Below are 12875 nucleotides of genomic sequence, written 5' to 3'. Positions count from 1 at the left end.
ACACGAATTATTGAACAAAAGAATGGAGTAGGCCATATTCAAAGATGTCTAGGGAATGGGAGACGGCTCAGCTGGTAGAGTGCCTGAAATATAGGCATGAGGACCTGAGCTCAGTCCCCCAAACCACATAAAATCTGGGCCTCGTGACATGCGCATGTAATCCTAATGTTGGGGAGGCAGAGACAAGTGGGTGGATATGGACCTTTCTGGACAAGCAGCCTAGCCCAACAGGCCAGCTTCAGACCAAGAGAACGTGTGAAATAAAGGTGTAAGGCACAACTAAGGAAAGACACCTGAAGTTGACCTCTGGCCTTCACATATGCACGTATGCACACATTCTCTCTCTTTATGTCTCTATCTCTCTCTCTCTGTCTCTCTGTCTCTGTCTCCCTCTCTCTCTCACACACACTTTCATAAAATACATTTAGACACACCAAAAAAAAATAAACAAATAAAAGGCACATCAGTTAAGTTCATAGACTCAAGCCAGTATTAGAGAGTCCAGAGACAGTGCCCAACAGCTGCCAACCTTTTCCCTGCCAATGAACTCAACAGAAGTGCGAGGCATCACCGTACCACACTTCAGCATGTTAAAGAGATGTGAAAATGAAGAGGATAATAAGCACGCCCTTACAGCCATGACAAGGGCTAAATGTGTTCACTGACTTCGATGGCCAAGGGAAAAATGACCTGTAGAAAGTGAGTAAATCAAGAGAACAGCGGGTGACATTCAACTGTTAGATAAGGTGTGTGCTGGCATGCCTTTCCAGGGGGAAGCAACTATGACATAAGCTCGCAGGCAGGAAGTGGAGAGCATGTGAGGGCCAGGCTAAGGAATCTGTCTAACTGAAAAGGACATAACCATACAAACAGTGAGAGATACGGGAAAGCAGGTAGGCTGGGACAAGAGCGTTAGACTACACTGACAGGCCGAACGGAAGGTCATCAAGGAATCCCAGAGCAGCTGTCTGTGCACAGCTCCCCTCACTATACTCAGGCAGGGTTGACGAGATGAGAGACTGGAGGCAGAACACCCAGGGGAGAGGTTACTGTGAGAACTCAGCCGACATTACAATGCCTAGAAGTAAGTACGTGGTTCTCAACTTGTGGGCTACGACCCCTTTGGAGGACAAATGACCCTTTCACGGGGTCGCATGTCACACACATATCCTGCACATCACATATTTACATTATGATTCATAACAGTAGCAAAATTATGGTTATGAAGTAGCAATGAAAATAATTTTATGGTTTGGGGTCACCACAACCAGAAGAACTGTATTAAAGGGTCACAGCACTAAGAAGGTTGAGAACCACTGCAGTAAGTGATAATAAAATGTCCAGAATTAGGGCCCTGGAGTGGGGTTGGGTAGGAGAGGAACTTCAAGAGTGCAGAGATGGGGGCAGGAGAACAGAGGCCAGGAACAAAGGCTGAAGCTAGCTTCAGACTACATCCTCTAGTAAGGCATCTTTGAGTTCCTCAGTTGACGTCACAAGCTCAGCCAACTTCAGACTACATCCTCTAGTAAGACATCTTTGATCTCCTCAGTTGACGTCACAAGCTCTTTCTCTGGGTTCCCAGTGTGCCATGCCCTTGCTTCCATAATAACAGGAGTCATCATAATAATCATTTGTTGTCTGTCTCAGCATTTAAAAGCACAATCTAATAAATCTTTGTGGTCCCATTTGAGAGTGATTGCCCATTATATTTGGCTAAGTGGGTGACTGTATAAATGAGTGAACACATGGTAAAGATGTTCCGGAGAACAGAACAATAACTTAATATGATAAAATGCATTCATTTGAAAGAAGACACACTCGTATAAGTGGCATCATCTATGGGCAGTCCAAAGAGTCAGAGTTAGGCTTTCCTTTAATTATTAACCATGTCTGAAGGTTCTGTATGGAAGCTCAAGATGTTAAAACTGTCTTTAAGAATTAAAGTCATAAGATTTTAATGTTAGAATGATATCACATTATCTTCTAGTACAAAACACTTTTCAATTTATCAGTGGAAAAAATGATTCAGAGTTGTATGTGCGATGTCTAAATGGAGAGTACTCCTCATTTCCACAAGAGCGACAAGCACGCTTCCAGCCCATTTACTTCCTTTTCCTCACAGAGCACTGGTCTGGAAATGTTGATGGTTGCTCACAATAGTGGATGCCTATTTGATTCTTAATAATACAGAGCAATTTACCATTATAAAATATGAATTTTTCCATCTTTCCCAAAGGTTCTAAATTTTCTGAATATCAGCAGCAAGTTTCAGATGGCACTAAAATTAGTAACAACTTTGCTGACCTCTTGCCTTGTTTTCTTTTGGATGTATTTAAACATTAAGCACATTTAAAAAATATTCAGGTCCTAGAAAAACAATAAGGGTTATGGAAATAGGAGCTGAGTGTGGTAGACTGCTAATCCTGGCACTCCAAGGATGGGGGCAGGAACATCATGAGAGCGAGGCCAGCCTGGGCTACATAGTGACATTCTGTCTGAACTAAATAAACAAAGTGTTAATAAGAGAATCAGAACCAGAAAATGAAACCGAAATTCTTGCGTATCACTTCTCAGCTCTATGAATTTAGACAACTCTCTTCACCTTGGCCAGGCTCAATCTTCCTCAACCAAGAAACTACCTCCAGCTGTCACGAGTCTCAAGCGAGATGAAGTAAAGCACAAACACTCTGGCTCTTGTCTGCAGGGCGCCCTACAGATGGGAGGCATTTGTGTGAGGAACTGAGAGCCAGGAGGACAGACCGAAGTGAGCATTCTGGATTCTAGTCCCAGGTCTGTCACTAACCAGCTCATGACGAAAATCACAACCCAGCTCTGCCTCAGCTTCCTTGTGTGACGTTCTCAGGGCACCAGTTCTTACTGCTGTATGTGATGGCTCAGGAAACATTTGCTCAAATAAGCCCAGGTTGTCACTGCTTCATGAGGACAGTTGGTTTTTCTCATGATCCTATCTGATGACATGAAGTACTTCTCCTTTGAAGACTGTCACAGATGATGAAGGTTTTACCTGTAGTAACATTTCCCAATCTGCACTTTCCACCACCAGTCCTTGTACTGAGCATGCTCCGTGGAGAGGGAGGCCAAATCCAAAGCCTTTGAAAACAATTCAAAACAGGCAGGAGGATAAATAATTCAATAAGCCACATAATTAGCATCCATCAAAACATGTATTAGAAATTAGATAGAAACTCAGGTTGCCCAAGTTTCCAGATGGCCCCACAAATTTCCTCTAAATAATCAGTTCCAGGCCAGGGGGCTGGCAGACACTGGTCGAAGGGAAGCAGATGCACAGTAAATCAGAATACAATTTTAATATACAAGGCACGGAACTGAAATTTAAAACACTAGGATTGTACTCTCTTCCTACTTCATATCTCCTCTCTAAAGATTCAAAATGCCTTAAAACTCAGCGATGTCAAGCTTTCTGTATGTAAGGTGGGTCCAGCAGTAGTCCCCATTGAACACAGATGTAGAGAAAGAAAGACCAAGTAAGTAGAGAGAAAAGGGGTTTGGAAGGGCAGGAGCCATTGCTCAGGGGTTGAGTATTTGCCTCACATGCCTGACCAACCCGAGGTTCAATGTCTAGTTACACCAGAGGAAGAGTGAAGCATGGGCTTGCTATTGCTATGCAGGCATGAGACATGAGTTCAGACCCCCCAGTTCCCAGGAAAAGCTGTGGATGGTACTGTGTACCTGCAACCTCCATGCTAGGGAGTACACCATGAATTCAGAACAAGAAAGAAAAGGGCTTTGGGATGACACAGAAGAAGCAAAAAAGTCTGAGTATTTAGGTTACTGCTGCCTTCAATGATCACAACTCTATAACTCTGATATCACGTTACCTTCTAGTAATTAACATTTTTCTCCATATTGTAACTATTTACTCCACGTCTCTTTTTTTTTAAGAATTTGTGTGTGTGTGTGTGTGTGTGTGTGTGTGTGTGTGTGTGTGTGTGCACGTAAGTGCCTGCAGAGGCCAGAGACGTCACATCCCCTGGACTTGGTGTTCCAGGTGGTTTGTACACTTCCGGATGTGGGAGCAGGAACAGGAACTAAACTCTGGCCTCGACAAGAGCAGTATGACCTCAGCCACCTCTCCACCACAATCCCGTATCTTTTCTATCTTTTTCCTTCCATGCTTTTCCATGATCAGAAAGGAGGTAACCAATTAAGAATTGGGATTTTTATAGATAGGAAGGAAAACCTTTCAACGGAGGAGAAAGGGAGTAAGTCTTTACACAACTGTGAAGTTCATGGAAATCTAAAAGTTCTATAGAGATTCAGTGAATTGAACTGGAGTTATCAGTTAAATGAGAATTCTGATTTTTAATATTTGTCTTCTCATTGTTGGAACTGCTTTATTCGGAGCCAGAGTTAATATAATCACGAGAGCCAACAGTTCCATTAAAGGAACACTTGGTTGCTCCACTTCTATTATCTCAAAATGCACCCCCTATTACTGTCCTCTTTAATATCAGCTCTCTTCTGAAATGAATGCCAGAAAAGTCCCCTCCACCTCCTATTGCAAAATTAATTACTTTTCCATTTGTTCTCTATCTCTCTTGCTCCAGGGGAGACCTCTAAATATGCAAACTACTTATCCAGGAATGGTGTCACCATGCTGAGCTTCTAATGGACCTAAAAAATCAACATCTCTACTTGAATGCTATGGAAATTAAAAACAAGCTACATATGATTATACTTTCATGTGCACATTTTTCTTTTTCCCCTCTAGCCAGAAGTAAAAGTGAAGATGAAAAGAGAGAAGTATGACTTCAAGTGGTATTGTCTCTGGAAACACTGAGAAACTTGTATTTTTAGAGGGGTCTAATCAGGCATGCACTGTAAATATCTATGCATATTAACTCTGACTCAATCTTTATTAAGCCCTTTCCCAGCAAATAGATCACAGGAAAAGCTTCCACTTGAATGCTTCCTATGGACCCTGACTTCCTAAAGTTAGATCCAGTGCTTATGATGGGTAGCTAAGTTTGCCTTCAGATACAGTCCTCAATCAAGTCTTCCTATGGAGGAACCAGATGTTCCTGATAATCCAATTAAGGAAAATATAAATTGCCGAGACAATAAAAATGGTAGGAAAAAGTTACATCTTAGCAATTCTTACTCACATGAAGACTTGGGCTGAATTAGACAAGAATACTTGTGATGATTTCTGAAGGCCCCTGGGCTCCCCCAGGGGAGACTCTTTGTGGGTGTTTGAATGAGACTGTTCCTATAGAGGAACACTGGTCCCCAGTCGGCGGCACTGTCTGAGGCAGTTTAGGAGGTGTGGCCTTGTTGGAGGAAGTGTGTCACTAGAGGCCAGCTCTGAGAGTCATTTCCAGTTGTCCTCCCTGCTTTGTGCTTACAGTGCAAGATGTGAGTTCTCAGCATCCTGTCCCAGCTGCCATGCCTGCCTCATACCTCCAATCAACCATTACGGACTCTGACCCTCTGGAACCATACGCCAAAATAAACTCTTTCTTCTCTAATTTGCCTTGGTCATGGTGCTTTGTCACAGCAACAGAAAAGTAACTAATATGCCTTTTTTCCATCTCCGCTGTTCAAGAGACACTCAGTTCACAAGAGACACTGAAGAATGGCTTGCTCAGGTCATTAGTTGGAGTCCTTTCCTCTGACTAGTGTGGAAAGTAGTTTAAGAACCAAACAAACTCCTTGTAGTAGTTTGAATGTATTTGACCCCCATAAGATCATAGGGAGTGGCACTATTAGGAGGTGTGGCCTTGTTGAAGGAAGTGTGGCCTTGTTGGAGAAAGTGTGGCCTTGTTGGAGAAAGTGTGGTCTTGCTGGAGGAAGTGTGGTCTTGCTGGAAGAGGCTGGATGATACACATGCCTTCCAGACCTTGAGGCACACCTTCAATCTGGGCCATACCTTCTGTCAGAAGTGTGTCACTGTGGGGGCAGGCTTTGGGGTCTTTTTCTCAAGTTTCACTCAGTGTGACAGTCATTTGACTTCCTGTTGCCTGCCTATGAAGATGTAAGGACTCTCAGCTCCAGCACATGTCTGCCTGCATGCCACCGTGCTCCCTGCCATGATAGACTGAACCTCTGAACTGTAAGTGAGCCCCCTCAATTAAATGCCTTCTTTATAAGAGTTGCCAGGGTCATGGTGTCTCCTCACAGCAATAAAAACCCAAACTAAGACATTTCTATGTTTAGAACTATTAGCATTTAAAATATTTTAAGTAGTGGCATAAGACATGTATTTCTTTAAAATTCTGACTCATATTCTGTGTGTGTGTGTGTGTGTGTGTGTGTGTGTGTTAAGCCACAGGACAGCCTAGGTTGTTGTTCCTCAGGTACCATCTACCTCATTTTCTTAAGACAGGGTAGCTCATTGGAACTTGCCAAGTAGACTAGACTAGCTGGCCAGCAAGTATTCCAGGGATTCCCTGCACTGGGCTTACAAGCATGGGCCTCCCTCCATACCTAACTTTTTCTACACTAGTTATGTGGACTGAATTCAGGTCCTCATGCTTGCCTTGTAAGCCCTTTATGGACTGAACTATCTCAAATTCTTTACCATGTATATTTACATTTAAGAATCTTTGCAACTCCAAGGCAGACTTTCCTTGGAATCTGCCCCACCTGTGCCTCTGGGCACACAGTCCATGCTGCAGGACCCAGGAAAAGGACTGCTACACTCTAGCCCAACTCCTTGGTACCCTCTCTGGGCAGCCTAAAGCCATGTCTTAGAACACTCTTCAGCTGCCCAAGATAAACACTACTCTCGGCCTTAATCAGGGACGCCTCCTTTTCCAGTGAATAGTGGTGAGTATGGAAACTGATGGCTACAAAGAGTGCCGAGAAAAGGGGCCCGTACAAGTGCCAGACCTTTAACAAAACATTTACGTCATCACTTCTAAGACTCAAGGAACATTGTGGAAGGGGTGGGGAGGACTGTAAGAGCTGTAAGACAGGGAAAAGGGCTGCAAAATGTCATGTCCTGGGCAAGACATGGCCCTTGCAATCACAAACTCACAGCTGCTGCAGATCCCTATGCTGTGTCTGCACAAGAACAGGAACATCAACAGCCAGGCATGGATGGAGGAGGGGCCCCCGGGGGCCTGACCTCTCACTGCTGAACTATTTACTACTGATAGGTGCAGGCAGAGAGGGAGTCATTGCCTTCAGCTATGTGGCCCCTGGTGACCCCTCCACATTCCAGTGAGAGTCTAACTCCAGCGATTACACAGAGGGTCTTGGTTAAAATCAACAGATAATAAAACAAACACCAGTGTCATGAATCTAGGAAAGGGGCTGATGGGGATGAGGGGGAGGGAAAGGGGAATAATCAGAATTATTATGTACATATAAAAATAAGTGAGTGTGGTGGTTTGAATGATAAGGCCCCCATAAGCTCACAGATTTGAATGCTTAGTCATTTGGGAGTGGTACTACTTGAGGAGGATTAGGAGGTGTGGCAATTTCCTTCTTGTTGAAGGAAATGTGTCACTGGGGGTATGATTTGGGATTTCAAGGGCCCAAGCCAGGCTCAATGTCTCTCTCTTCCTGCTGTCTGCTGATCTAGATATAGATCTCTCAGCTACTTCTCCAGCACCATGCCTGCCTGTGTGCCACCATATTTCCCACCATGATGATAATGGACTAAACTTCTGAACTGTAAAGTAAGCCCAGGTAAGTGCTTTCTTTTATGAGAGTTGCCATGGTCATGGTGTCTTTTCACAGCAGTACAACACTGACTAAGACACTGAGTAATTAATAGCTATATTACGCACTATTTATTACTAATAATATGTATTTAATATAAAACACTAAAATGTCACTTTTAAAAGCCCCAAGTTTGTTGAAGTCCAGCTGTAGGAGGAACTTTGACAAATCTGGACAGTGTAGTCTGTGAATATGTCCAAACACTAAAAACTTTTAAAATTTTGTTTACAGAGGGACAAATAGCCAAACGAATGGAAACACATGAACTATGAACCAATGGCTGAGGGGCCCCCAACTGGATCAGGCCCTCTGAATAGGTGAAACAGTTGATTGGCTTGATCTGTTTGGGAGGCATCCAGGCAGTGGGACCAGGTCCTGTGCTCATTGCATGAGTCGGCTGTTTGGAACCTGGGGCTTATGCAGGGATGCTTGGCTCAGCCTGGGAGGAGGGGACTGGACCTGCCTGGACTGAGTCTACCAGATTGATCTCAATCATCGGGGGAGTCTTTGCCCTGGAGGAGATGGGAATAGGGGGTGGGCTGGGGGGAATGGGAGGGGGGTGGGAGGGGGGAGAACAAGGGAATCCGTGGCTGATATGTAGAATTAAATTATATTGTAAAATAAAATAAAACAATTAAAAAAAATTTGTTTACAGTTATGACAACTTCAAGATGCTAAAATTAAAGAGCATGTGGAAATAAAGATTCCAGATCATCAGTCCACATGTATTACTGCCAACTATCAGGCAAAAACAGAGAGAAAATGTCATTAAAAACTTAAACATATACATGTAGGTAACAAGAATAAAAGAATTAGTACAGTTTCCTTCAGTTCAATTTTACTCTGTGTCTTAGGGTTTCTATTGCTGTGAAGAGTATGACCACATACTCTTGACCACAGTGACTCTCAAAAAGGAAGACATCTAATTGGGACTGGCTTACAGTTTCAGAGGTTTAGTTCATTATCATCATGGAGATAAGCATGGCAGCATGCAGGCAGACATGGTGCTGGAGAAGGAGCTGAGTTGATCCACAGGCAACAGGAAGTGAGGTATGACACTGGGAGTAACCTGAGCATAGGAGACCTCAGAGCCCACCCCCACAGTGACACACTTCCTCCAAGAAAGTCACGCCTCCTGATAGTGCCACTCCCTATGGGGGCCATTTTCTTTCAAACCACCACACTGTACGTGAACACATGCGTGTGTGTGTGTGTGTGTGTGTGTGTATGTGTGTGTGTGTGTGTGTGTGTGTGTGTGTGTGTGTGCATATGCTATGGTGCACACGTGGGGGTCAGAGGACAACTTTCAGGACTCAGTTCTTCCCTTCCACATGTATGGCTTAGGGATTAACTCTGGATCTCAGGCTTGGTAGCAGGTGACTTCACCTGCTGAGCCATCTAACCTGATCAACTTTATTTATTCTTAACATTGAAGATACTACTTCATAGTAATCTTAATAGTTAGCTCTAGCATTCTCCCTATTAATAGAAAGATAAACATGTTAGTTTTGTCAATAGTACCCCCCAAATAGGGGCACAGAGACAGAAATATGGTTGTCACATCAAAGATCAATTTTACTTTCCTAACATTTAAATGCCACTTCAGAGTTCTTGATATTTACCTAAACTATCCCCTGTATTTATGCAAAATACTTGCTTTTGAAAAATTTGAAGGTCATCCAAAGTAATGCATATAAAAGCAGCTCTGACATCATTAGCATGCTAAAAAATAGAACCTTTTTTTTTTTCTTTTTCCAGCTAAAGTTGCAAAATATATAAAAGGTTAAAAAATGCCCGGTTTGTGCTCATTATCTAAATCCTTTTTGGAAAATAACATTTGTGATCAAATCTAAAATGACATTTTAAAGTCTGATCCAAAGAGGACTATGAGTAAGTATGTGTGTGAGCGTGCAAGCTGGTGAGGGTCGGGAAATAGACACAGGCATATGGCCTCAGCGTTCCTCCAGCCAATCACAGGATCAATGCAAGGACTTCAGTAATTTATTTGATTAAGGAATAAACCTTTCATCTCAGAAGTGCAAACAGGAAAGTTTGCACTTTCACTAAGTAACAACAAAAGGAGCTACCTTCTTGAGTGTTCTACACTAGAGTGGCTAGCATGTGAAAAAAAATGAGGGCCCAATTATGAGCATTTAAAACTATCAAGGTACTTAATTTATAGCTAATATATAAACCAAAAGTTTGCTATTAAATCAGGAAACTTATGAAAAGTTTGAAAAAAAATATAAAATGAGACTTAATCTCCATTGGTGCCATGAGGCCAATCTGCTTTCTACACTTTTGTAACCCAAGTGGCTGATGCACGGCAGATGTCCAGCAAGTACACATGGGATGAAGACATTGTAAACCTGCTTTCAAGGGACGCATCCAAGCGTCTTCCAAAGTATAAGTGCACGTGTATTTCGTTATAATTCTGTTTAACATCCTGAATGGACACTTTCTGACTTAACGTTTGAAAATAACTATTTGCAATTTTTATTATTTTGGTAACTATTCTTTTATCAGCTGCACGAAAAGTCCATTCTGCTGTTCATTATAACTTATCAGATTTGTCGTCCAGCACTGAACATTTACATTCCAAGCATTTTTGCTACTATATGTGATACTATAATGATCACGGCAACTAAAGCTATTTTTCCTGACGATTTCTGACAACTGAAAGCACAGGATAAATTAAGCAAATGTGTTTATGGCTATCTGTTTCCTATTATCACATTATTTCCTAAATTGCACCCTTTACAACATTGTCTATAATTTGTAATAATTTATGACACTGTCCATAAATATTTTAAAGTCCTTTATTTTACATTTCTTGTCAGCAAGAAACGACACCTCTACTGCACCTGCTTCCTGCTATTTCCCCCCATTATTGTCCCTGGGTCATTTCCATGTCCATAAGAAGCTCTCTAAGGCTGGGAGACGGCTCTGTGGGGAAATCTTCTGATTAAACATGAGGACCAGGAGTTTGGATCCCTAGAACCCATGTACAAGTTAGGTGTGTGTGGTGAGCTGCCTGTAACCCCAGCTCATAGGCATGGGGAGGACAATGTGGGGGGCAAAGACAGGGAACCCCCTTAGTATCCAGACTAGCTGGAATGGCAAGCTCCAGGTTCAGCATGAGACTCTAACTCAATATATATGGTACACTGTAACCAAGGAAGATATTGGACACCAATGCAGGCCTCCAAGTGTATGCAAGCACATGCACAAGAGCACATGTATGTGTGCCCATACACACATGAGCATGCACATACGTACCGCATATATCAGAAAAAGGATTCTAAAGATTCAGACAATCTTTTTTAAATATGACAAATATTTAAAGTCAACCCATAGATACGTTTTTGCCTTCTAGCCACTATGTAGAAATTGTAATAAGAACCAATTTCTTACCTTTGCGATTGCTTCACAAATCTAACTCATGACGTAGTTTAATTCTTGACCTCTGTGTGTGTGTGTATACACGTGTGCACGTGTACACGCATGTGGAAGTCAAAGGTCAACCTTGAGCATCATTCCACCAGAGCCAGCTTCCTTTTGGCTGAGACAGGGTCTCTAGGCTGGCTCACCTATTTGCTTAGGCTGGCCAGCAAGCCCCCAGGAATGTGCGCATCTCCGCTTCCCCAGCACTGAGATTATAAGCACACACCACCACGTGAGTTCTGGGGATTAAACTCAGGTCCTCATGCTTGGGAGGCAAGCACTTTACTGAGCCATCTCCCTGGCCCTAGCTTAAATTTTAATAACTCATCAACCCAATGTCTAAAAAAATGTCCCCAAACAAGCTTCCTCAGTTGTCATTTAATGATTCAAAGAGATCTACTGCAAAGAGTTTCACATTTTGTTCAGCACCGCTTGTTTTGAATATATTAAGTCTTTCATTATTCATGAGCATAATCTTATAAAATTTATAAATGGAGACTCTGGCTCCCAATAAGATTTTGCATCATTTTCTTGTTCCTGAGATGTATTTAAAGGTCATTTTGTTATGTTTTTTTTTCTATTAATTCCCTAATTTCTTTTAATGAACTTCCTTCCCTGGTGAGGTTGTTATATGGAATTCAAGCTTTCAAATGCTGCCAAGGGTCCTCAACTCTATTTCCTACATTTGAATAAATGTTTTTTAGTGTTTCTGTAATTCCAGAATATATTCTACAGCAGTAGTTCCCAATCATCATTGAACACTAGCATTGCCTGTGGAGTTCTTAATAACTGCAGAGTCACCAGCCTCCCCTGGGGATTCTGATTTTGGAAATGTAGCACAGATCCACACATCATTACTATTAAATTACACAGGTAATTAAGGAAGAGAGGCCCTTCTTGCATTTCTATTTCTAGGTCAATGAGAATATAATTTGCAGGTATAAATATCAAGAGCAAAGACTTGGGTCGGCCTGCCTCCCTCTGTCCTTGATCTCAGGACTGAAACGGTGGCTGGCACGCTGCGTCACTCAGAATGACATTGGATGAAAGAACAGATATCTCCTCAGTAAATGATTTATTCTTCAAAAACCCAGGAGTATAAAGCCAGATGTGGTGGTACACACCTGTAATCCTAGCTCTTGGCAGCCAGAGGCAGGAGTGAGAGTCTGAGGTCAGTCTAGACTACATAGTAAGATTCTGATTCTGAAAACAAAAAAGAAACCCTTCTAAAAACAGATTCATGACAATTTAATAATTAGAAATTTGCTCACCTATTAAATGGAGTGGATTCAGGCAGTGTTACATATCATCCAACTAAAAGCCTCTCTGAGCTATATAGTAAGTGAAACCACTGGGTTCTGTGTATAGAAATGCACATGGTTTCTTGGTGGGCTAACCTTAAGACTCCTCTGTTCCCTATGTGAGCCCACACTTGAGTTCTTCATCACAGGTGAGTCCCACGTTCTCTGTATCCAGTCTAGGCTCTTAGATGGATACCTGTACCCTACTCCTCAGTGCATGCAATTTATCTCCACACAGAGAGCCTTCCATCATTTCAAACACAAAACTCTTTGGGTCAATTATACTACTTCTTTATAAACTGTCCAAGCTCTGTTCAGGGCCCATTTCCTTACATTTCTCCCGCCTCATTTCCATGAAACCCTGCTCACTCGGTGGATGTTTGCCAGCATCACTCACCATCTAAGTCTCCCCTTGGCTAT

The 12875-nt window shown here is 42.4% G+C and overlaps 1 protein-coding gene across 1 annotated transcript in view; it reads right to left on the bottom strand.

Moving 5' to 3' along the window:
• Nucleotides 1-12875, bottom strand: part of Ttc8 (tetratricopeptide repeat domain 8) — a 64612-nt gene that overhangs the window by 23598 nt on the left and 28139 nt on the right. Inside the window, exon 7 of the mRNA XM_059279584.1 lies at nucleotides 3026-3111. Coding sequence (XP_059135567.1) covers nucleotides 3026-3111 — 86 coding nt within the window. The remainder of the gene's footprint in view (nucleotides 1-3025; nucleotides 3112-12875) is intronic.

This window comes from Peromyscus eremicus, chromosome 14 (assembly GCF_949786415.1).
Source record: "Peromyscus eremicus chromosome 14, PerEre_H2_v1, whole genome shotgun sequence".
In the NCBI taxonomy this organism is placed as follows: Eukaryota; Metazoa; Chordata; class Mammalia; order Rodentia; family Cricetidae; genus Peromyscus; species Peromyscus eremicus.
This window is presented reverse-complemented; position numbering and strand designations above follow the sequence as displayed.